This window comes from Papilio xuthus, unplaced genomic scaffold (assembly GCF_000836235.2).
Source record: "Papilio xuthus unplaced genomic scaffold, Pxut_1.1 DF828142.1, whole genome shotgun sequence".
In the NCBI taxonomy this organism is placed as follows: domain Eukaryota; kingdom Metazoa; phylum Arthropoda; class Insecta; order Lepidoptera; family Papilionidae; genus Papilio; species Papilio xuthus.
Window position 1 is genome coordinate 3,945,291 of NW_013530507.1, and position 26,671 is coordinate 3,971,961.

The following is a 26,671-nucleotide window of genomic DNA, read 5'->3' on the forward strand; positions in this document are numbered from 1 at the left end:
TTAATCCCAATTATCAAATGATTAATACAAATTCTTTAACAAAAATGTCTAACTTCGAATATTGTCTTAAACATTATTAAAGACAAATAATGTTATACTTTAATTTAAAGTAATTATTTTACTAGTGACAAAAAAAAACATAAAGACATTGCTTGCATAATTTTAAAGAGCAATTTATTTTGATACCTTTTTTTTTCAAATGTATGTTTCGTCATCATGTTCTTGTTTGTCTTTTGCTCTATTTTTAAACAATATAAATAGCAAAATGAAATAAAAAATTAGTTATTAATATAAATAAATATTTTTAGTGACATTATGTTTTATTTAAATGTTCCTTTCTTTCATACAAAACACTTACTTAAGTGATTAATCATTTTTCTCTTTGTCCACGTCGTGTATTTCACGGGGAATGTAAGACAGTTTATTACCTTATTGATTTAACATACTTCTTAAATAATTTCATTCGTGTTCCATTGTTTAAACAATAATGAATGTAATTGTACGAAAACGGTTGAAAAAATGCTTTTTTTGTTCATTACTATTAAGTGTACTCACGATAAATGTTGTTGATACGTCACTTTTAAAACGTGTTCAAATGTCACGTTGACTTTACATAAAATTTTAAAACGTGTTAATTTATGTTATTAATTTTAAAACATGTTAATTTCGCGTAATTTAAATAGGTGTTCATACATTAATTTGAAATGCTTCACGCGAGGTCTTGTCGTGAGCGCGGCTTGGCTTGCGGCGATGGTGATTCTCGCACTCTGTGTCGTCCGAGAACCTCGAAGGCGGGTGAATGTGCTCGTTGAACGACGGGTAGTTTGATATGCTGCATCGGCAAGTAACTTTGTTTGGACATTTTAAACGTATCAGCGATAGTTATGACATCGAACAACAAAAAAATTAAGAAAAAAATGTTAATTTGCAAAAATAATATAAATTTAATGAAATACATGAGTGATATGATACTTAATAACAGTTTATTTAAAAATGTACCAGAAATTATTAACTTATTTTGAAATATTTGAATTTTTTGTTGTTACAACAATTAAAACATTTCTGGTAACATTTCATAATTAGTTTTTTTTAATAAAAATTACACTGAATCCAAGTATTTTGAGTATTTTAAAAAATTATCGTGATTATTTAAATGTTAACATTCAACAGTATTAAAAGTTTAATTACTTATTACTATCTTTAATTTACACAACATTTATGTAATGTTTTTATTCTATAGGTACATTTTATTTTACGAATAACTAGTGAGTGTTGTTTTTAACACTTCGAAAATTATAAAATGATTAGTGATTAAACGCATGCAAAAAGGTGAATTTAATGAAAGAATAAATACAGTTTTATTTACAAGATTCTAGTAACCAATATGAAATTAAATGAATCGACTAATATCCAAGGGGTGATTTAATACTTGAAATAGTAAGTGCGATAAAATATTGTTCCAGAATAAAAAAATGTTCTACAGTTATTTGTATAGCAAAAAATTAATGAGATTTATGACAATGTGATGTTAAGGTGAATATTAAAATGAAAAAAAGCTAACATAAATTACTACTATTGATAAAAAACTTGCCTCGTCATGCATGTTTGTAGGAAAAAAAATCATAGATTATAGATCCATTGCCATAGATTAAAAAATCAAATCACCTGAATGTGGTTTCATCGTTGTGACTGCTGTATCCGCTGGAGGAGCGCACGTGTCGCTTGCCGAGCGCTCCCGCTTTGCCCTTGCGACTCGGGAACGCCTTGCGAACAACGCCACCTACCGAATTCTCCGACGAAGACGACGATTCTTCGCGCTCTACACTCGGGTCTGATTACAATAAATTGAGATATAATTTTGATTAAAACAAAAACTATGGTCAGACCAAATGTATTCTTAGCTGCCAATTATAAACAGGTTTACAGTAAACTCCAGTGTGAAGCGTAAACGTCAAATTCTTACTGGCAACAGTGCAACATTCTTTCGGAATAAATGCTTGAAGAGAAAGTAATTAATGTAACGCTCGTTTGCAATCGGTGGCTAAGAATCTTGTTTTGTCCGTGGTTATTGAATGTAATGATTTGACATGAATTTTATTGAAAATATTTCCCTGTGACGATTAAAAATTATAAATAATTGAACAATACATTCTAAAATGAAAATGTGAACACATGGTTGCGAGACTTGATCACTCGTAGAGTGAACAGTTATAGAAGTGTAGGTCACGTGTTGGAAATACCCAGAACTGAGTGCCTTCCCCATTCTTTAAACGAAAATTACTTTAGTATATTCTTAAATATATGAATAATCATGTAATTTACAGGTAGTTGGGTGCGCGGGTCGTATCCTGGCGGCGGGTTCGCTGTCGGAGTGGGGGGCGCTAGCGTCGTCGCTGGCGTCGTCCTCGTACTCTGTAATGGGCAGGTGCAGCGTTAGTATCTTCTTCACCTCGGAGTCCGTGGAGCCCAAGTTGTCCGACTCTGTAACACAAGCCAGCATCTTAACTCGGCGCATTGACACCTCGCATGGTGAAGCTGATTATATCCACACGAAAACCTTCGCACGACAGTAAAATTCGCAATTTAACTTGTCTCAAGACACATTAAGAAATGTAAACACATTAAGAATCGAATTTAGAAATGACTATTGGTTGTTGATTCGTTTCTTGATTAGAAATCAATTTTAAAAGTAAGTTTTCGTGAAATATTCGATCAGCGGGAAGCAAATGACACACAAATGGTTTTACGATGTCATGGTTGAAAAAGACAGTGGTATTATTTATGATCTCGTGATGTGTGAATGCTAAAATAGCAGGTAAAAAGAAGTCATGATGGCAAGGTATAAGCTATGATAATAGAAAGTCATTCGTCGTTCTATTTAATCGAGTGATGTGACGATGGAATCGATTCGCTAGGAAAGGAAGCAATCGAACGATAAATCGAGGTCAACATCGAATAATACGATACACTGTGTGCATGCTTACCTTTATAAATTACAACACCAGTTACGCTCCCATCAGGTTGCATAAAAGGCGATCATTATGTCAAATTCAAATCTGTACTTAAAACTTAAACGGGTTAAAAGTAAACTTAATCAATAGAAAGTGCAATCTAGCTAACTAATCAATTAGGCTAACTACTTATAGATACGCTCAGTAATCTTATGCAAGCTATGTGCCAGACGGACCGTACCTTGACTTTCCGAATGAGGGTCTCGGAGTCTCGCGCCTTTTCTTCTAACTTTTGTATACTCCGGTTCTTTGCCCTGGAAAATAATCGATTTATTATATATTTCTTACTAATATTATGTTTAGATGCATGGATGTATGTTTGAAAGTATCTCCAGAACGACTATATCGATAAATTTGCCATAGATTTAGAACATAGCCTAGAGGAACACATACTAATTAAGATTTTTTCCGCGCGAACGGAGTCGCGGGCGACAACTAGTCTTTTGGATATGTTATATATATATATGAATAAATCGGATAACCGGGCAAGCATTACTGCACTCTTTGTCATATGTACATACCTTGTACTTGTCGTTTTGCTTAAGGTCGTGGTAGACGAAGGAGCCACGCACTGAATGATAAGGGCCGCTGTACACGTTGCCGCTGTAGCTGCTCTCGCTGTACGCAGGCTTCGTCAGCTGGAACGTCGCGTATGGGCAGATATCCTCGATGTATTCTAAATGAAGTATGTTATATTGTTAGTCCTAGCAACCTGGTGTTCAGTTTAGCCCTAGAAAATAACAGTAACAGGAACAACTAAGATAGATTTTAGAAACATTTTGTGTAACTTGTAATTAACATTCCAACTAGGCTCCAAGTAGGCTAAGCTTGTGGATAGGCATACTTATGAATTATGACAAACCCGATTCTTTAATGGGATATCTGAAATCTTGATATTAGTCTATTCTCATTTCTGATAATGTTAATACTATCCAGGTTAAGAATACGCACCATTAGATGCGTGCTTGTAGTGGTGCGGTGGGGCTGGGTGCTGCGCGCGCGCAGCCAAGTACTGCTGGTCGCGGTTCACCTTGTTCTGCAGCTGCGCCACCGACGGAGACTCGCCCACGCCTGCCTCCGGCGCAGCGCTCTCTGTTGTACCCGCTTCTGTTCATGGAAATAATTTGCCAACGGTGTTTAGTCCATAACCAAATGTTAGAGAAACCTTTTTTTTTTAGCAAACCTTTTGACAAGAAAGAATAGTAGTCTACTACTATACTTATTCTAGTCTAAACTATTTACTTTGGAAGGTACAGCCGCAATCACAATGATGAACGCGGCATGTTGAAAATTACATGTTAAGAGTCTTGCAAGTGAACACCGACAGTCGTCAATTCATTGCTAGTTGTATAGTATGGTGGTGAAGTATAGCTTACTATTTCGCCGCACTAGCAGTACGATTGCGATGAGAGCAGCGAGCACGAGCAGTGAAAGCGCGGCCGGCAGCAGCACGCGAGCACTTCCTATAGATCGTGCGCCTGCCGCAGGTACAGCCGGCGACACCTCGCCCTCCACTACTGCGCCACATGTACACCACAAATACACGTTAGGATACATAAACAAAATGGTACTTCGACCAGTTTTAAATGCCTTGACAACACATCTGCAGTTACTATGGCGTTGCGGGAATCGAATCAGTTAACTTTAGGCTGCCGCTCGTTTGGACACATCCTTGAAAAAGTTGGCGTGTCCGAGTTATAATAGAATATACACTGTTAGATAGCACGTTGTAAATAAGAAAACTTGAATGCGTGTTGAAGTTTTATATAAAGAATAAAAACTGACTGCCTGTGAGAGAATGCGTGGTGAAGTTGTAGAGGGCGAGGGCGTGTCCGGCGTTGTTGTGGGCGGTGATTCGCAGCTGGTAGTGTGTGGCGGGCGCCAGGCCGGTAACGCTGAACACGCGCTCTGTTGCTTGCACGCTGTTTGACACCAACCGCCACTAAGACAAATTAACACAATTAATAAAATTAATAAAATAGTCAACCTGAATGATTAGTATGTACTATATTTTCTAACGAAATGTAACTTGAATTCTGTAACGGAAATTCTATAGTTCTTACCGGTGTTTGACTTATTTCTCTATATTCAATAACGAAATATAGTATTCCGCAGCCACCGTCTCCCCAAGAGTCCAACCAAACAGTAACCGTTGTTGTATTTAGCGTTATCATCTGTGAGTGCTTTGGTTTCACAGGCACTGGAAACAGAATTATAATTGGACTTGAAAGACTAAAAAAGAAATCGTTTTTGTCTTTCCTCTGTATCTAATTTTGTTATCTGCTACAACTTGTTGCTTGATTTTAAATCAAGATTAACAGAAATAGACAAAGAATTTTTGTATGACCATAAATACTAAAAGCACTGAAGGCAAATTAATAGTAGTTTTCTTAAGGTCGTGTCGTAAAAAGCTTGATTATAAAACACTTCAAAGCACCGGTAACTGAAAGTAAAACTAACCAGTGCCCTTAGTGTAAGCATGCACGATGTCACAAGGCAGGCCGGTGCCGATGCGGTTGAAGGCAGTAATATAGAGCTGATAGCGAGTGCCGCACCACAGATTGGGCAGCACGTGTTCCGACGTGCCCGCCTCCACCTGCAATTCTTCCCAGTCACCGTGTTCACGCTTGTAGTTAATCACGTAGCCTGTGCCAACATAAAATAAATCATTAAGATTACATTAAATTGGTAACTTATCTTGGTTCTTTTAATATTTCTAGAGATTCTTTACACAGATGTCTTGTTTTTTTTTAAATTCACCTAAAATAGGGCTGCCTCCATCCCCTTGGTCACTCCACTGTAGGTGCAGCGAGTCCGCGTAGGAGTCGACGACGGCCAGCACAGGCGGTTGGGGGGGCACCTTTACTTCAACGCTGTAAGTCACTTCGTCCCGTCCATGGGCATTCTCAACCGTGCAAGTATAGTTACCACTGTCCGCATACTGTGTCATACTGGCAACAAAGAATAGTAAATTAAATAAAATTAAGCCCGAATAACTATAAAATGATATCATGCAATTCAAAATCGATCATATTTTTTACACTATAGAAGGTTACGAGTCATGTAAATTACAAAGGATTAATTGTGACGTTTAAAACAAAGATGCGACAGTAAGACAGTAACTAAATTTTACCTTATGATTAAAGTTCCGTCATTGGTAACGTTTTTCCTCAAAGTCGATTCCAGTACAGCACCATTCATACTCCAAGTGGTAGATGGAGTTGGGACACCAACTTTATTACACGACAATGAAATATTTTCCTTCCACGGAGTAACTATACTACGGCTGAAGGAAGTTATTCTTGCTGGTACTGTTGACAAAGTTAATACGATTTAAATTATCGACAATAGCATCAAAGCGAATAAAATGTTGCATGGAAAAAATCAAATGTCAAATACCTGAGTCTGAAGGTAAAACAGTAACTACTCGAGTCGCTTCACCTTCCCCAAGTCTTGTAGAGGCAGATACCCAGAATTGATGAGTCCCTCTAGGCGGTGATCTTGCGGTTTCATGCGATAATGTACTCGGAGACAGCATTCGTTTATGTGTACCCTCCTATAATACATTGAAATATTTCTAAATAATATTCATTTTAAGCATTTAGTATTACAAATTTCTTAATACTTACTTCTCGTCCGTCTTCTATGACGCTCATGTACAAGGTATAGCCAACGAGAACTCCATTAGGCGATGTCGGTGGAAGCCATGATACAAGAATTTTGTTCCGTGATGACACAACTGCTTTAATATCCGCTGGAGCAGAGGGTACTGAAAAGATTAAATTTGTTGTTAAAGAATCTCATATTCCTGCACTTTTCCCTACTGCGGATAGGATTAGTCGTTATATTTGATTTCACATTACTACGCATATCCTCTTTTACGTAATTCATACTTTCTATGTTCTTCCTAAAGCTTTGTAACAATGTTGAGTCTTGATTGGATTATAAATTAATAAGATTATTTATAAATAGTTATAAATATTACCATCTTCTTCTGTCTGACAGTAGACGGGCGCAGCTCTTACTCCGTCACCGGCGGCAGTGAAGGCACAGACAGTAACAGAATAGTTTGTGTACCTTCGTAGCCCTGATAACGTGGTGTGTAATGCCGATATTTGTTTTGTAACTGCCTCTTCTATACCTGAAAATTAATCAATAACAATAACAAATTAAACTTTATACATTTACTGTTGTACTTCAGAGGTATGTAGGCAGTCCCTTAGTGTTGGTTTTAAACACTAATTCTTCACTAAAGGTGGCTCATCGTAGCTTGTTACTTACCATACCAATCTGTGACGGGTGCGTATGTGACCCTGTATCCTTGCAACACTCCGTTGCGTCCTCTGACAGGCGGCGGCTCCCAGGTGACACGCACTGATTGCGAGCTTAGCGCGGAGCACTGCAGGGATCCAGGCGGAAGACTTGGCACTAAGATAAGATAAAATATATTTTATTGTATTATTTTGAGTGAAATCGAATTGAAACTCCAATTTTCTAAAAAGTATTAAAGCTATAGTTAAGAACAAAACAAAAGTTTTATAGCTTTTACCAGCTCATTATTATTATCATAACATATAGCCGGCGTTTTTATGTTTAACTTTGTTCTAGGTACAATTTTTTTTTTACGTTTTATAAGCTAGCGCTTGACCACGATCCCACCTGGTGAAGTGGAGATTTGGTCGAAAGATGGTACGCGCTAGCTTAGTAAGTGCCTATTCACTCTACTTTTGAAGGCCCCAATATCATATGACTAATATAATCAAGCTACAGCTTAAAGGAAAGCTGATGAAATTTTCTAAAATACGTTGCATCAATTGCCTGTCTCCCGTCAGTATTACCGTCTTCCATAGTGGTGGCAGTCGTGGGCGGCGATGCGGGCCCCGCACCGCGGCTGTTGTAAGCCTGTACCACCACAGCGTATGCCGTGTGCTTCTGCAGCGCGGAAAGCGTTGTGCGAGCCCGCGCTGACCCTGTGCCTTCCACCGTCCGTACTGTGTAAGAAGCTCCACCAGGACCACTCGCTATCAGTACCGAGCTATTGTTGTTTAGCTAAAAGAGTCCAAATGTTAGACGTAATAATCGATCTTGATGTATTTTTGATTATACATGATTCTTTAATCAATATTTAATGCATTTAATTCAAATTTAAAAGATAAATTTATCATCGATTGAAATGTAATTGAAAAACGTGGGTCAGGTCATCGCTTATAGGGTGATTGATCCAGTTTAGGACTCCCTTATACAAAGTAATTGAAATGGTATCCATGATTGAAGACAAAATTGTGCCAGGATCTTAGACGTTTTTCCTCCAGTAAAAGGATGTATAATGATTAAAGATTTCACTATCTGCAAAGGTAACTATGAATAATGTTACTAACTTCTTGAAATCCCACGTAGTAACCCAGAATATTGCCATTCCATAAATCCTTCTGCGGTGGATCCCAACTGACGATTAGCTCCGTAGAACTTTTGGGCTCGACTCTAACATCCAGTGGTGGGCCACTCGGAACTGAAAGCAAATAAAATGACTTATAGCAATAAAACATAATTTACAAAAGTTGTTACAAAAAAAAACTAGGTTTTCAATAATCTATGTATGTATATAAAAATAAATTGCTGTTCGTTAGTAGCGCTTAAACTTGAGAACAGCTGAACGGATTTTATCTTGGTCTTGAAATGTTCGTGGAGGTCTAAGGAAAGTTTAAAAGGTGAGGAAAATTCTAATTATTGCTGGGAAAACCTTAAAATAAGCCCTTTTCTTTTTCCCATTTAAAGTTCCCATTTATGGGTTGAGGCAGTACGAAGTCTGCCAGGTCAGATAGTATTTTATAAAGAGGACGGGATAATGAATTTGCGATTAGATTTTCGTAATTTATGTTACCTTCTTCTGTAGTAGTGACTTGTACAAGTTGACTGGGCTCGCTCTGACCGAGTCTATTCTCAGCTATAATACGGAGATGATAGGACGTCGCCGGCTGCAAGTTTTGTACGCTAGCTGATGTTACGCTACCCGGAACAATGACTTTTTGAGGTGTTGTCGGCCACGGTTCTGAAAGCAAACTCATGTTACAACACAATGTTAAGGAACCACTGTATTAACATATATATTTATATTTCTGGTTTTCAAAGATACATAGAGGTATGTCAATGATACTTTGATACAAGTTTTAGGAAGTGGAAACCCACAATAATGGAAAATAGATTGATATTAACGCTACGTATAATATAAAAAGCCATGACGTTTCTTTTTAAGTATTAATATTTAAATTGTGATTAATTGAAATTATTTGTCTGGAAATAAGCTAATAGATGTGATTGTTATCCGCAACATGTAAAATTATAAGCGATTACCTGGAGCTTCCTTGTATTGAACAATATAATTGATAATAGGACTGTTCCCAGCGTATGGTTGAGTCCACGATATTTGTATTGATCTGGATTGTTGATCTATGATTCTTATGTTTTTTGGCATTTCTGGAACCTGATAACAGAATAATTATGTAAGTATAAATTTCAGCCTAAACCGTAAGTGTTAGGAAGAAAATGTAACACCGTGCCGGGGTACTGCCAAACACTAGCCTTACTAAAATGTCGACGTTTGTGTCCCCTCACTATTCATTCTGACACTTAACTTTGTAACGAAAGCAAGAAAGGATTCTTACTAATAATGTCTAAAATAAGCATATATTCTAGTAGTAAAATACTAGATCTGGTCATTCAGGTTGCCTTGTAGTGTAGATTTATTGTAAATAAGGGAGAACATTTGATGAGTTAGTGCGCAAGTCTGAGATTAAGATGTTCTTTCGATGAAAGGGACAAGTGATATTTTTGCTGTTGCACTATTCCATTACCTCTTGTACAACGAGGTGTATGAGCATTTCGTCTTGCCCGTACGCATTGGATGCTCTGCATGTCAATGCCCCGGTATCCTGTCGGTATGTCTGTAGGATACTCAGCTCTGAAACGAGTCCGTCATCAAGAACTTGTTCACGTATCGTGTATCTGGAAACATAGTGGAAAGTTAACCATTGCGTTATTCACAGACACTAGCCGTCGCACGCGGAATTAAAAAAAATAATTAGTAGCTTATGTGTTCTTCCAGACTATGTTCTATATTTATGACAAATTTCATCAATATCCATTCAGTCTTTTTGGAGATACCTTCAAACAAACTGATGGATGTTTCATCCATGGATGATCCATCTAAACATTCGCATTTATAATATTAATAAGATTATACTGTAAATGAAGTGTTTATATTGCTTTGTTTATAAGACAGTTATGTAGCGTTCACCAGAGATCTATATTTTTTTCTCTATAAACTATTTGTTAAGGGGTTTCTGCAGTAAATTGTAGTCTGGTTACCTTTGATCTAAATGATGTGCTATCGTATGATGATGAGGACTCCTCCAACTGACTTCGAGTGGTGCGTCCCCCGATGCAGCACATTGTAGGTGAGCTGCTTCGCCCGCCGTTACTTGCACTGTTTTACTCTTCATTGGAAACCGTGCCGGCGCTAAGATATATAACAAAGTTTTATGCTATATTTTTCAAGAAGTAAGAACAGTAAAAGTGAAAATCAAAAGAGTTTTATATTTAGCGTGTGTATAAAAATAATATAGGAGTACTGTACTCTGTTCTATTTTGCTCCAATGTAAAATTGTATTAGTTTTCAAGTAAAAGTACCCAAATCTAGACTGTGAATGCTGTGTTTGATGCTGTAAAAATGTTTACATAATTCTCAAGTCACTTTTAATACGTCATCGCATACTTCTCACACACTATTCGTAACTAAAAGAATATTATTAGTAAACACAAAGTCGATCTGTCGCAACACAATGGCGGCATATTGCTCGGCAGCTATAAGTTTCCGCTGCGACGTGCGGCTTCCGACGTTTCTCGCACAGCCAGTCAAAGCGTATTCGCAAACAACTTAAAACTTGTCCCCTACGAACAATTAAGTCCTATTTATAGCTCACTGCCACGTTCGAATTTGTTAGTTACTTGAGCAACGTCCTTAGTGTAGATGTTGCATAGTAATTCTATTCCTGAGTATCCATTATACGTTTAAGATTGGCAGTTGACTTTATATTCTTTAACTACTCAAAATTTGTACCTTCTACTAACCTATTAAGGTCCCATTAGAATTTGAATAATCCTATTCTTTGAAATCGAACTTTATCATGATAAATAAAGAGATGTACATAGATAAAATATATAACTACCCTATATAATGATAAGGTTAATAAATTATCGAGGGATGTTAAGTACCCTAGCCAACAAAAGGGATTGTAGAGTGGTCGTAAAATTGACTTTCTCTAATGCTTTGTGCGTTCAATACAACAATAACTCAGCAATTTGGCGAACTACAGGAAAGCGACGAGAAATTCAATAGAAATAAATGGAATGGCACAGCTGGGAAGTATAGAAATTTTACACCTTTATTGCTCTCAAATTATGTCAATAGAGGGTGATGTTATTTACCATCTACATTTCTATTAGATAACTAGAGATACATTTCTATAAGATAACTGATCTCTTTAAGTTAATCAAATGTGTCAAACGAGCGAGCGGCCACCTGAAATCGCTGAAATAGCGAAGTGACCATTGCCCATAGATATACGCAATTGCATATGCGTTGCCTACCTTTAATCGACGGAGGAGAGGATGCACACAAAGAAAATATTTTCCCTTCCTATGCATCCTCTCATTCGGAAAGTCCACTTCCACTTCTCATCCTTTCCTTAAAAGAAAAAGGGTGGGAAGGGAAAGAGGACTTAATTAGGCCTCCGGGACGCACACTCATCAAACGAAACGCGGAATTGCTTCCACTACACGCCTGTCTTCTGTATGGTCGTGGTATTTCACCGGGCGAGCCGGGCCAATTCATTATTAAAATCAAACTCCGGTTCCTATGACATGACTCTACAGCTTTTTAGTAATTTTTTTTGACTATAACTACGTTATAATAAAATCCACTCTTATGATTAAAATTTTCTAAGCTATGCTTTTATCATTTTCCCGCAAATAACTAGGGCGCTGTGGAAAGCGGTAATGACAGAAAAGAATTTTCATTCGAGTTCCAATAAAAGGTCAGTTAAGCCGTATAGATAAAGCTATGTTGAATTCCATACATTTCCCCAGTTATGATAGACACGCTTTGCCAACTCATAATCTACTGCTAAATTATAACAATTTAAAATGTTTTCAGATGTAATCTTACCGTTAACTTTTAGGAATATTAATTTGCTAAGTCCAGCGCCGATGTCATTCCGCGCTTCACAAAGGTAATGGCCCTCACTATCTTTGGCGACGCGCTCGAATATCAGCGAGCCGTTCTCAAGCACCCTGGAGCTGCCCTCGAATAGGAAATCTTTGTACTCCCCTGGTGTGTTACCTTCAAACATAAATAAAGTTAAAGTATAATTTCGCCAACTGCGCTTTTTTGGCTGTTTTTCATGATTTTAGCCCATTTCAAAATGAAGATGATTATCAATTCGTCTATTTTTTTTCGTATTCTAATGTATTAGGACTATTTTGACTGAGCTAAAGACAGTCAAGTTTCTTTCTTTTTATATAAAGTATCAACTTGGACCTGTGTGTTACACAAATAACTGCCAACTCTAACCAGGTTGACGAGAGTATTAGGTATTGCTTTTAATTTTTCTCCCACTTACCTACTGCTTTCTTCCATGTAATATTTGGCTTGGGATAGCCGTCCGCTTGGCATTGCAGCGTGACGTCTTGTCCGGCCGCTACCGCAATATCGTTTGGCTCCAGTCGCCATCTCGGCGGCACTGTACATACGATTAATGTAACCAACATACTATGTAATCATAATTTGTTTAATAAATGTTTGTGTCCTATGTTTAGGATACTATTAGATACACAAGTGAAGTCACAAAATCATTACCATTAACAGTGAGAGGTACTGTAAATCGTTCAGATCCAGCGATATTGGAAGCTATGCAGGTGTAATTTCCGCTGTGTAATGATGTAATATGTTCGATAACGAGCGAAGCGCTGTATTCATCCATCCTGCGAGTTATTATGCCGCTCGGTGCGTACGGAGATGATGTCACCGGTTGTCCGTTCTTCTCCCATCGGAACGCAATCGGGAGATCACCCTCTAAGATCTGACAGGAGATCGCCGCCCTCATACCTTCTCGGAGTAGATTTGTTAACGGTTGTATAGGTAATATCTTTGGCTGTACTGGAAATAAGAAATACAGGATTGGGAGACCATAAAGTTGATAAAGTGAATTCAACAATTTTTGTCGTCATATAAGGTACGAGAATAAATGGAAACGATGTATATTTGTTAACGTAAAGTAGCACAGCTGCGAGACATGCACGATTTTTTTACGGAGAATGCAATTGGTTTTCCGGCAGTAAAAACTCGGCGTAGAAATGTAAACTATTACTTAAACGTATAGAATGTTCTTAAATTAGGCTACAAAGAACTCAGCACTGAAAGGAAGTGTTCTTAAAAATTACTGCATTTTTTAAAGTGCAAAAGCTCTGGACGATTATGTTATTCTTAAGTAAAGCATCATTGTTGTAAAACTTGAATTTTATTTCCATTCGGTTGACGCTATGTTATTTTTAATAACTTATTTTTATAAACGTAAAAAACACTTTGAGCTTCAATCTACATTTATACTTAAGTTTTATTACTCTATTAACCGAGAAACACGGGACGCTATAAGTCCCGGGGATGCCACAGGAAATGCGCTAAATTGAATTACGCCCAGTCCACCCCTGTTAGATACGAGAATTTATGTAGGCTTACTTACTTAAAAGAAAATCAAGGTTATTTTACTAAACTTCATTAAAAACATGGTTCAAGATAATTATGAAATGTTAATAATAGTTATTAAATCATTTCATACACTCCTTGGCTTATCTAGATTGCGATAGGTGTAGGCAATAACCACTACGGAATACTATAAATTCTTTCAGAGTGTAAGTGTACAAATATTTATACTGTTCAAGTGTTAATGTGTAAAAGTGTTTATGTGTACAAGTGTAAAAGTGTAGAACTGTTTTTGTGTACAAGTGCTAACTCACCAAGTATTTGTACTTCAACGTCTCTTCTAGCAGCATGTCGCTGTCTGTTGGAAGCTTGGCAGGTGTAAGTGCCGGCGTCTTCACCCCGCTGAGTCTGTTCCACGACCAGTGTGCCGTTGGGAAACACTTTCTGCCGTCGGTTGAGTGGTAACGTTTGTCCATCTGTTAAAAATTATTATGGTTTAGGTATATACCATATGTGTACAGATGAATAAAAAGTTTCAAATATTATACAAACTGAACAGAAAACAATTATAAGTACATTTTTTTTAATTTCAATGGCATCAAAACATCGCCTCTAAGAAGACAATTAACTTGAGGAAAACCAGTATTGTTTTATTTCATACATCTGCTGTAGTATATTTCATATAATTACTTTCACTTCACACACACACACACACACATACACATTTATACACTTTCAGATAGTAATGTGAGATGTAATAAAAAGTTTTTGATAAAAGCCTTAACCTCCTTTTTACTATTACGATTTTAAAACTGGCAGTTAAATACGATTTGCTACAAAAAAAATTGAGTCAGATTTTTTTGGAGAGACCTCTAATTAAAAAGTTAATCTCTCGCTGCCAGTAAGGTACGCCTCTTTAATATTATTGAAAGAAATGTTTTCGACAGAAATTATTTTTATGTAGTCGCGTACTCGTATGTTGAATATGTGATAACAGTTTGTTCAAAGTTTTAATTACAAATTTCTCTTGGGTAATAAGCAGGTACAAGTTTCGTCATTTTAACGTGGTTTCATATTCATTAAAATAAATGACTAAAATATCATTAGTAAACTTACTTTTCGTCAATGTTAGTCAACGTTGTAAAATATATATAAACTTGTGAGATTCTTTTAATATACGCTTTACTAATTATCAAATATTTATATTTGTCTAAATATATCTTAATAGTGTTATAAATGTGAATGTTTGGATGGATGGATATTTGAAGGTATGTCCAGAACGGCTGTATGGATCTCGCTGAAATTGGTATAGAACGTAGCCTGGAAGAACATATTGGGTAGTAATAAAGCTTTTTTTAATTCAGCACTGATAGCCGAAGGGGACAGCTAGAATTTATATATATAGGCGACGATAAAGATATTTTTGTTTTTCTTTTCTTTATTAATTTTATACTAAAAAAAGTGTAATTTTTCTAACTAAAGTTTGTATGGACATGTGTAAGGTTTATGAATATCTTATAAATTTGCGACAAGAGAGAAAATATTACAGCTATTCTGTCCAATGTAATATTTACGGAGTTATTACAAAATGCTACCCAAAGACGCGGACGGAGTTTGCGGGCACAGATTGTAAATAACTAATATTTCAATTAATTAACGTTAACTATATAATTAGACTTATTTTTGTCTTGACTTGTGATATTATTTAGTCTAGTCTATAACCATACACTTTGACTTTCTTTTGTTTACTTTGTAAAATCAAATTTATTCCTCATTCAAATTGAATTTTAAGTTGTAGACACTTTACGCGATACGAATTTATATCATGAGATATAAAGCCCCGTTTTATATACGCGTTCTACAAATTAATTGAAACAATAAATTTTTAACGTTTAGCCCTTAAATTGGATACATTTATATTTTCTTTATAAAATTGGACGATTAAATCATAATCTTGCGAAATAGGAGTTTTATCAAATTATGTGAGATAATAAAACATATATTAAACGTATGATACATATGTTTTTTTATTGTCAATTTGTAATATGTCTAGTAGGATTATGCTATAACCAAGTTCACAAACGGTAGGTAGCAAATATTTATAGTATAGTATATATAACAATTAATTAAATTTAAACATTTAAACGACATAGAAAAGGAATAATTCAATTTAATGTTTGTCAAATAAACATTTTATATAATCTGAATTATATAATCTCGCAGTGAAAAACTTTAATATTTTATCAGCGTGAAGTACAAAACAAACAACAATTTGCACCTCGGCAAACACTGGGCCAGATAAATCACTGAAAATGCTTACCTTGCAAACATACAGAGGGAAAGGGATTCGCTTACCTAAGCTAAACACTTTTCCTTTACTTAATTAAGACGGTTTCCCCAATTTTCTCTTCTAAATTTAACTTTTTTCTATTACTTTTTAGCATTTACAATTTAAATAGTAATTTATCAAAGTTTGGTTGCCGAAAGTTTTCATGTAATTTTACAAGTGTGCCGTTAAAGGAATGATATAGTTGAAACAAAATTACTAACCTCTTTCCCACGTGATGGATTCTATAGGATAACCGGCAACAGGACATTTAATATTCAAATCACTTCCAGCCACTGCAGTTACTTTGGGCATTTCCCTAATATAAGGCAAGCCATACACATTCACTCTGGCCGCGTGGCTGGCTTTTCCCGCCGTGTTGCTGGCAACACAGGCGTATTCTCCGCCATCTTGTTCCGTCACACGACTGATATTAAGATGGCTGACCACATCGTCTTGTAGTGTCACGTGTTGACCAACAACGAATCTGTTGTGAATAATAAATACATTAATTGTAAAGTGAACATTTTCAACACATCTTGAAAGTGAAAATCTCTCGATTTAAGTATTATTTACTCTTTTTACTTTTTTATTTATTTACTCTTAATGCTATCAAATAGTTAAAAAAAACATGACAAATAACTAATTTACAAAGCAAGGGCGGCCGTATCGCTATAAGCGATCTCTTCCAGGCAACCCAGTGGGACAGGAGAGAATAACATAGATAGAGGGGTATCTTGTAGCTCCATCAAGAGGAGACTGATAAATAATAAAGTAAATTGGGATTTATTTCACGTTTTAAATTTTTAAATGAATCAGAAATATATATACGAAAAGCGTTTTACCTTGAGTTAGTTGGAATAGGAAATCCATCGAGAGTCCAGGAGAACTGTGGCGGCGGATGTCCCATGGCGACACACTTCAGAGACACGCTTGGTCCGGGCTGCAGCGTCTGCTCCGAAAACCAATACACCAGCTCCGGTTTGGATTCTGAGAAGGAGAATAGTTTTACAAATCTTTTAAAATTTTGACTCTTCTATAGTAATAATCCGAATCTTTAGTTTTGTCTTTCTGATTGTATAATTTAACTAGTAAATCATTAATTGATCAACAAACCCGACTGTTCCTAATGACACTTTGGGATAGACAACGAATTGACTCTCTTTTTAAATCGGTTAAACTTATTGGGCATCAGGACATAAAGGAAAAGTCTGACAATTTTTAATAAGTCCTCCTCATATCCATTGGGAAAAAAATCTAACTGCATACAAAAGCAAAATAACTTTGTTATAATAATTTTATAAAATTATTATTTGTGCTGTTGAAAACATAACGATATCGCAACCACAAAGTGTGTCCCGCGGCATGAAATGTCTACAGACAGGATCTATACAAAAAAAAAACAAACGAATTATTCTCTGCCAGCCATTTCTCTACACAGCCTGTTTCAGTTTTAAACAACAATATCCTTTTGTTATTTATATTTATATGAAATTTTACTTTCCGTTTGAAATCTTATATATAAAATTCTCGTGTCACAATTTTCGTCCCCATACTCCTCCGAAACGGCTTGACCGATTCTCATGAAATTTTGTGGCCATATTGAGTAGGTCTGAGAATCTGCCAACATCTATTTTTAATCACGCGCGGACGGAGTCGCGGGCGACAGCTAGTATTTGTATATAACTGACAACAACTTTCGATAAGTCACGTGATTGTCGCGCGATAGTTCAATACAATTTTGAAGTTCGCTATGGAATCGCTTCGTATCGAATGCACTTTGTCTGACCCCGCAGCACTATGCAATATTAATCTACGTAGTTATCTCTACATGTAGAGTTTGGAAATATTGTGATAAAATATCAGTATAAAGATATAATAGGTATTGTGCAGCTAGCTGCAACGATCATGTACTTTCCATCGGCTCTCTTATTAAGCCGAGCACAAAACAAACGCACCAAATACGAGGGACGTTATAATAATGGGACAAAGCGGCATATTTCAATGCGGCAACGAGTAAAATGGACTTTATGGTCAACGAGATATGATCTTAATTTAAGAATTTACAGGTTTAGTATTAAGTAGAGGAAAGTCGATGCGCCCCCGGCGAGCGAGTCTGCGTCACTGAAGCTTTTTGTTTGAGTTGAACGAGCTACCTCTAATAGCTTGCAGCGAATCACAACTATATGTAGCTACTCTTTACATTATAGAATTAACAGTTACTTATAAAATTACAGTATAATTAGTTTTATAATATAAAAGTCTTATACATAGATGTACTATAGGCAGAGTAATAATAAAAAACCAAACCTATTTAGAAATTTGACAGAGAACAAACATTGTGATAGATGAAAGATAAATGATGTAACGCAATACCACAGAGTATTAAAAATTATTATAAGTAACAATAATAAATGTCGCAAAGGAATCTATATACTCAAATCTTTGTATTACAAATAAGTTTCATTGTGACCGCCTAATCCTTTTTTTCCAACTAAGGGGTCGTTCGATTCCAATTCTTTCCCTCAGTGTCATGTAGGTCAGTCTGTTGGGTAATAGGTTTTAATTTTAAATATAAGTAAGTGGTTGAATTATATAAGATACCTCTGTTGCCAGTGAAGTTCCAGTCTGCGGTGTCATGTCCGTGCGCGCTGCGTGCGTGAGGCGTCCGCCGCGAACGGTTGCCCACGCCGCGCAAGCGGTTCTCTGACTCTGAAACTACACTTTATTTTTACCGTTTTATTGACATTTATTCCATAATGGCACTGTAAGTACTGTTATTTGCCACCAGTTTGTAAAGCAGCCACGGCCAATGGAATGGGAAATTTTGTAAAAATGACGGTTGACCAGAACTGTTCTAACAGTGGTGGACTTCCAACCTAGGAACATAGTATAAGATAACTGTGAAGATGAAACTTAAATTTGTATATTTTTTAACACGTTGAATACCACTTATAATTTTGTATTAAAGTGAACACGCGAGACAATAGTACTGAAAATGTTAAAATCACAAAGGAAACTTACGGTCAATTGAGTATTCCGATATGCCGTATGCCTGATCCCGCATATTGCTTGCAAAGCATTGATAAACTCCCTCATCGTTTGCTTGCGTGTTTTTGATATGTATTCTATAGCCGTCTTCTGATATCCTCACTCTGTCGCACGACTTGACAACTTTAGAGTTGTGTAACCAGTAAACTATTTCAATAGGATGTCCTGTTACTTTGCAGTCGAAAGTTATGTTCGAATTTGCCTTTGTTCGGATCACTTCGGGTTTTATACGGACGGAGATTGGTTCTGTAACAAAGGGACGTTGATTCACGTCTTCAAATATATACGTCTTGTGAACTAAGATTTATAGTTTACAGAAAACATGGCTTGTGATTACCAAAAGTTCTTAGTACTAAAACAAGCGTATAATAACATATTGACTTCACTTTTAAAGACATAGAAAAATGTTTTATAAGGTTGTTTCAATACCGTTTTCGACATAGAGTATACAAATAAATAAAGACATTATTTTTTTAATTACCTGTGACTATTAGAGTAAATCGTAATGCTTCTTCACCAGCTGTGTTGTTGATGTAACACACAAATCTACCTGCATCTTCTCTTCTAACCTTCTGTATACTGAGTAGGCCGCCTCCTAGGAGTACCGCTCGTTGCCAAACTGACGATTTCTCTAGCGGTATCAACTGTTCATAATGCTCACGAAACCACCTGCAAAAATGTTTATACGTTAAATTATATTTTGAATTTAGAATTCTAATTGATTTTTTATTATTTTATTATTCATATAATAAATGCGAATGTTTAGTTTAGATGGATGGATGGACGGATGTTTATTTGAAGGTATCTCCAGATCAGAACGGTTGAACGGATCGAACGGGTATTGAACAAGAATAAAGGTTGTTCATTTTTGAGCCGATATCATAGTCTTTGTGTGTGAGTCGTCAGTAAAGTAAGAATGCAAAGAGGTGAACGCCCTCCTAGCCACGGTCTCTGAAAGTTCTTTAGAATGCAAATTTCTCGCTGCATTTCAGCCCCTTTCAAAACTAATTGCAAAAAATCCAACTGAAAGCGTATTACGTAAATCGTTCATCACATTCATAAAATTCCCTCTCAGAATATTATATAGAGAACGAACTGACTGATTATATGTGTTCATAGTAATATTAAGTAAATATTACGGGTAATATAATTAAGTGCAATGTATGTACAACATTACAGAAGTGGGTAATGCCTATATTATTTGCGCCGTATGGATATTCTGTTTATTAAAGAGAAAGCAATGTAATAAAATTAAAAATCAATTTAACCACCACGAGTATTTTTAGTTGAGCGAATTTAATTCAAATTCAAATTCAAGTAAATCGAATTTGTATTATAAAAAAATCGATGTTTTTATTAACTTTGAATTTTTTTTGTAACATCCTTAATGATTAAAAAGAAAAAGAGTTTTGATGCAACATTGTAACAACGTGCTATGGTCTTTATTACAGTAAATAATCGAAATGAAAAAAAATGTGCAGTTCTAATTTCAAAAAAATATATATTGTATGCCCGCCGTTACAAAGTTACGTTGGGTTTTGATGAAGTGTCAAATGTGACGTTAGCTAATTAACGAAATTAGCTAAGGTATACTGGTAAAAATAACAATAAAAAGAAAGGTAGAAGGACTAGTATAATAACTGAGCTACCAGAGTATCAAGACTTTAGTATTCTACAATACGGCTATTTACCAGTGGGCTTAGCACTAGTATTTGTGGCAATCACCATCGCATCGTAGTCGATGAAATTTTTGCAGCATATCGCAAAGTACACTAAAATCTTATACTATTTTTGACGTAATTGATGATGATACGATGTTGACTGTCACAAATATTCGTGCTAGGCCCCCTGTTATTTTGGAGAGTTCGAATGTTCTTTTTGTCAAGCAAAGATATCTCATAACGGTAATTAGTAACATCGTCATGATGGTTGGTTTTCTCGTGATGCAATACTCCCAGTATTACGGAATAAATTGCTCCTTGCCAGTTGGAACGAATCATTTCGCTCGGAGATTATGAAATTGCTCATAAATCTCGTCGTACGTTCAGATTAATATCTCAACTGTGGAATGTTGACATTTTGTTGAATTGTATGTGTAATAAATGTAGCCTTTATCTTATACAAATTGGACACGATTTAATTTGTATGAATTAACTAAATATCTCTGAATTACCGAAACGAAGACTTTAGTAGTCCCTTATTTTCTGCCAGGTTTTTTTTTATATCATAAGGCGGCAAACGAGCGAGCTGCCACCTGAAATCGCTGAAATAGCGAAGTGACCGTTGCCCATAGACATACGCAATTGCATATGCGTTGCCTACCTGTAATCGACGGAGGAGAGGATGCACAGAATGAAAATATTTTCCCCTTCCATGCATCCTCTCATCCGGAAAGTTCACTTCCACTTCCCATCCTTTCCTTATGAGAAAAAGGGTGGGAAGGGAAAGAGGACTGAATTAGGCCTTCGGGACGCACACTCATCAGACGAAACGCGGAATTGCTTCCACTTCACGCCTGTCTTCTGTGTGGTCGTGGTATTTCACCGGGCGAGCCGGGCCGATTCGTGCTAAGATGTTAAAGCGGGCTCTACCACTGTTAAATTTTGCATCGGTAACAATATTAAATGGCGCACACAATAAAAAAATAGAAGAAGGAAAATACAAGGCACGTTTTTATAGCTGTAGATTTCACATTTTCAAATGCACTTAATTTTAGGCTAAACTTTAGTAAATATGATTATATGCAAAATAAATAAGAAAGATAGAAAAACACCATGGACTACTATGGCACGAAAATAACATATGGTCAGTATTGAAATCAGTTATGGTAAAAAATATTATAAAACAGTAATTGTAAACATTCAGTAAGATATAAAAAAAAAACTGAATATTCCCGCAGCTTGGCTTAGTTAAAAAATGGGTCACGAGCAATTCGTTTAATCTCCTGTACCGTGAAAAGGTAAGGCGGTTAATTAAAACGAGCGGTGAATCCAATCATAAATGCGTACCTTTCCTTATTCAATAAAAAGATTAACCAAAATAATTTAACCGACTAAACGGGGGAAGAAGAAAACAAGAAAAAAAAGGTACTTTCATTTTGAAAATACCAATTCTTAAAATATTGATATACATAAATATTACTAATTTAAAATTAGTTTCTTGGTAAAAACTTACGTATGGTTGGACTCAGTTCGAGCGGGATAAATAGATAGTAGTCGATTTTCCTAGTGGATATGTATATATATAATTTCATAAAAATCGGTCAAGCCATTCAAACCTTGGTGAGACATTATAATAAACTTATATAAAAACGGCTAAAACACTCACGTAATCATCCGGTGGCGGCACCGACTAGTTTCGAGCCCATCGGGGGCCCTTCATCAGGGTGAGTGGTACTGGTATTATTTCGCGGACGCGGCCCGTCGCTCACTGACTCGCAATTAGTCGGAATATACGTGTGTGTTTTAGCCGTTTTTATATAAGTTTATCGGTCAAGCCGTTTCAGAAGAGTGTGATAACTAACATTGTGACACGAGAATTTTATATATGAGATGATCAGTTATTGTAAAAGAGTTATTTTAACCGAGTAAATGTTTGTCTCTGTTTATTTCTAAGATAATGAAAAGGATGACTATATTATTTTATTAAATATGTTTAGACAATGGAAACTCGCAGTAACGTCTAGTAAAAATACATACATATTTGCACTGTAAATTTTTTATTCAATGAATGTGACCTCGCTGTGAATTCGGGGTAACAGTTATGACCCCCCGGGCTCAGTGCAGCCTTATGTCATGTTTTATTTCACTCTGCGAGTTGTTAAACGATTTAGCGTGGCGTAAACAGTGTGTCCGCGTGCCTGTCATTTGTAAATTGCATCGTGTTTTTAGTTATATAATAATTTTTTATTTTATACATTTATTTACGTAAATAGGAATAGTCTTCAGACATACGCCTGAAGCCAGTTTTTAAATTATAATGTTTGTGGATTAATGAGTACGGAGACTAATCCTTTTTGTCTTGATTCTTATTTTACTTTACTCTTTCTCTCAAAAATGATGCTACAAATGAATTTTTAATTAATGCTTAAACTTTTTTATTGGTCGAGAACCTAACAGTGACACCTTTAAGCATTTACTGAGAAGTATACTGCTGTCAAATAGTCTACTGTCAATTATTCTCAAGTTTACCTGTAACTAGGGACTGGCCAGGCATGTCCGGCGCAGGGCAGCCGCACGTCGTACCCCACATGCACGCGCCGGGAGCGTGCCTCCAGCACCAGCCTTGGCCGCACCTCGCCCTTTGGTTCAGTCACTATTATCCGACCTATGGAATGTATGTACATTGTAATGTACAGTCAGCTGCATAAGTTTACATACATTTACAAAGCTCCAGAAATGTTTTCTGTCAAGAAAACTGACTTTTATTGTAACTCAATGGGTGTTTGTGTAGTTCAAATTAGGAGTTCCGTATCCACACAAAACACATTATTGTATTTACTCTTTGAACTTTATATTTTATTCAAGGTGAAAATGTCTTAGATATATAGATGTATTATTTAAGTATGCACGTATCGTGTGCTGGTTACGAGAACTAAATCTACACAAATAAGTTTTTTCCATTTACGTTGTGACCTTATTTCTTAATGTTTCCACTAAGGTTTAAAGACTAATTTAATTGCTTGAATTCATCAGGTTGGGGTAGGTAGTACAGTTTGCAACACACATTCAGGTTTTGATAGAATTAAGATAATATATGCAATTAGTAACTTAATAGAAATTTAACTTACAAATAATAATTTAATTTAATTTGTAATATATTATTATGCATGCGATTAAAATTAGTAAACTATTATGGGGTATTCGTGTATTGAAATTTGCAGACTTCCGCTGTATAAACTCACCAAAGTACTGACTGAAATGAACATTGCCGGTGATACGGTCTCGTACTCTGCAGCGGAAAGCGTTGTATCGGTCGTCAGCGCTAACAGAACTTATGTAGAGCGAACCGTCGTCTAGACTCTGGTATTTTGCCCCTGAGAACAATGTTATTTGAACAACAAATTAATTTAATTTCGTCTAAATACCGTTACGCTAGCGAACACATTTTAAACATTAAAGATCCCAAAGGATATGTGTTAAGTAGTATAAGTAAAGATCTTAGCACGTATTCATATTAAGGAGAAAAGGTAGATATATATTCATGTAAAATGACAGGCTCAAAGCAAGGTCACATTGAGTAAAGTTTGACAAAAATTTGATAGTTTCACAAGCGGGTTAACGCCGACTTGTAAATTCCTCGCCCAACCAGCACCGCCTAGCCTGGAGATCGCCGCGGCATACACATGTCGCCGCCTTGAATTCACAGGATAAAGATGTTAGCAAAATGTTATGACATTCTAGCTTGCACGGGTGAACGGCGCGCGGTCTACGATGCGTTGATGAGGCATCCACTCCCCACCATCGAGAATGCCATATCGTAATTTTACATCTTTATCCCGCTCAATTGGCGACGGCGATTGAACAAAACAGCGGTCGCGAGGCAAGTCACTGCCCAGGGCTACGAGAAATGGAGCAATGTTCAAAGCCGTAGTATACCTCAACCATTAATCTACTCTGAATGTAACACACATACCTAAGTATCTGACAACATTGACATCATCTTCTGTGAACCAGTCGGTGGTGTCAACGCGGTCTGCGCAGTGAGCGCTCACCGCACATCGCAGGACTGCCGCGTTGCCTGACATCACGTACTCGTCGCGCACGTACACATCCCATGCACCGTCCACCACTAAACACATAAACAATGATTTATTAAAAATAAGAATACCGGCTGGTTGTAAAAGATAATTCGGAAATAATTCAAACAAAACAACTCTACGTATGCAAGAGAACGACATGACATTAACACTGGTGTATGTTTGAAATAAACGACTTCATAATGATAGTTTCTTGACATGGTGGGTAGTGGCAGAGATGGTATCGACTTAATTTAAAAACAACAAGAAGTGAATTTCAGTATCAGCGTTTCTATTTGTGACAACTTATAACTACCCTCAAGTTTACATTAATATCTTTGTTTACATAAAAAGTTAGCGGTAAGTTGCCTGATTAAAAAAAAAATATATATTATTAGTTACTAGAACACTACTATTACAAACTTTATAGCTTTCATACTAATATTATAAATGTTTGGATGGATGGTTAGATGGATGGATAGAAGAATGTTTGTTTGAAGGTATCTCCGGTTCGGCTGCATGGATCTCGCTGAAATTTGGCATACATGTAGAACATAGTCTGGAAGAAAACATAAGCTAATCATTAAGTTTTTTTTTCATTCTACGCCAACGGAGTCGCGGACGACAGCTAGTATGTATATAACGCTAAAATGACATCATGACAATTGATTGACATGTGTATTATATACAGCGTTAAGGGCACAGCATCTCTTTTATATATCGTATTACGTACGATGTAAATGTAATATTGTACATAGATGTTATAAAATAGCGCGATTTTCTTATATCAAAATCCTTGTTCTAATTGACGTTTACTTGACATACATTTCGTGGAGCTGACATAAATTTGTAGGATCCTTTGTCAAAGGGGATCGGCCGTGTCATCAAACTCGTTAAGAAACTACGAAGCTAGTATGCTCGACCTTTACTTTCCTTGAATAACGAATAAGTAGGGCAAGGAAAGGTTAAGATGTTAATATTAATTTACCTATAAATTATATACTTTGCACAGTCGAGGTATTTAATTTCTTAACCATATCGGTGAAAAATGATTTACACTCCCAATGCAACTGGTGGAAAACTACTTGGAAAATACATGATAAGTAATAGCTGTTATGGTGATAATTTTCTGTATGATATAGGATCATAAGTGGGTAGTGAATTTAATTCTTTAACTACATTCAATACTTAATTTTTCAATGTAATTGTTTAAGTCTATCAAGCTGTAATATTATTTCTAATAATATAATTATTTTTTAATCTCGACAGCAATTAAAATATTGCAAATATTTACCTGCACGAATATGTATATTCTTAGACAGTACAGCGTATCCGCTGTTTAATTTCAAGCGACATTTGTATGTAGTCGCGTGTATATCCCGTCGATACCGCTCTGCGGGGAATGGGGGGAACTCCAGCGAGCCGTTTAGAAGTACCCTCCGCAGGCCGTTTACCGCGACCACTGGAGAATTGTCCGCTAAGAGCCAGTCGACCTGGAACAAATTGTAAGAATTAAAAACTGCCAACGATTCCACTATTTTCATATTTAAATTAATACTTAATGTCGCCAAAAATAGGTATTCAAATATATAATAAAGACATTGTTTTGGAATTGGAAACATAACGATAATTGTACAATTATTCAAAAGGCAAGGCATTGTAATAAATAGATTTAATCACTGAGTGTACATGGACAGGCTATATAAACGTAATATTTGTGCCTAGTTGATAGCGGTGGTGAAGTATCGAACTAATTAATAGTAGGGATAAAATTAACCGTCATAATTCCA

The 26,671-nt window shown here is 36.2% G+C and overlaps 1 protein-coding gene across 1 annotated transcript; it reads right to left on the reverse strand.

Moving 5' to 3' along the window:
* Positions 1-323: 323 nt before the first annotated feature.
* Dscam4 (Down syndrome cell adhesion molecule 4) lies at positions 324-26,237 on the reverse strand. The gene is made up of 35 exons (XM_013307762.1): positions 26,176-26,237; positions 24,779-24,934; positions 24,048-24,179; positions 23,335-23,470; positions 19,626-19,813; positions 19,118-19,390; positions 18,698-18,811; positions 16,939-17,083; positions 16,318-16,580; positions 14,082-14,243; positions 12,925-13,224; positions 12,689-12,808; positions 12,235-12,408; positions 10,377-10,527; positions 9,863-10,013; positions 9,363-9,492; positions 8,893-9,060; positions 8,390-8,520; positions 7,850-8,060; positions 7,293-7,439; positions 6,997-7,152; positions 6,641-6,780; positions 6,411-6,567; positions 6,145-6,322; positions 5,772-5,962; positions 5,472-5,657; positions 5,075-5,211; positions 4,797-4,953; positions 4,388-4,528; positions 3,963-4,118; positions 3,533-3,687; positions 3,193-3,265; positions 2,323-2,481; positions 1,666-1,831; positions 324-848 (listed from the first exon to the last, which is right to left on the reverse strand). The coding sequence occupies exons 2-35, from the start codon at positions 24,888-24,890 to the stop codon at positions 710-712; spliced, it is 5,499 nt and encodes a 1,832-aa protein (XP_013163216.1). The 5' UTR covers positions 24,891-24,934; positions 26,176-26,237; the 3' UTR covers positions 324-709.
* Between the last annotated feature and the right edge of the window lie 434 nt (positions 26,238-26,671).

What these genes read in the sequence shown, in the direction of transcription:
- Dscam4 (XM_013307762.1), bottom strand. Translation starts at nt 24,890, where the DNA reads ATGTCAGGCAACGCGGCAGTCCTGCGATGTGCGGTGAGCGCTCACTGC. An exon ending in GACGGAACTTTAATCATAAG is followed by an intron (nt 5,963 to 6,144) that starts GTAAAATTTAGT and finishes CTTTGTTGCCAG; the next exon opens with TATGACACAGTATGCGGACA. An exon ending in CTACAAGCACGCATCTAATG is followed by an intron (nt 3,688 to 3,962) that starts GTGCGTATTCTT and finishes TACTTCATTTAG; the next exon opens with AATACATCGAGGATATCTGC.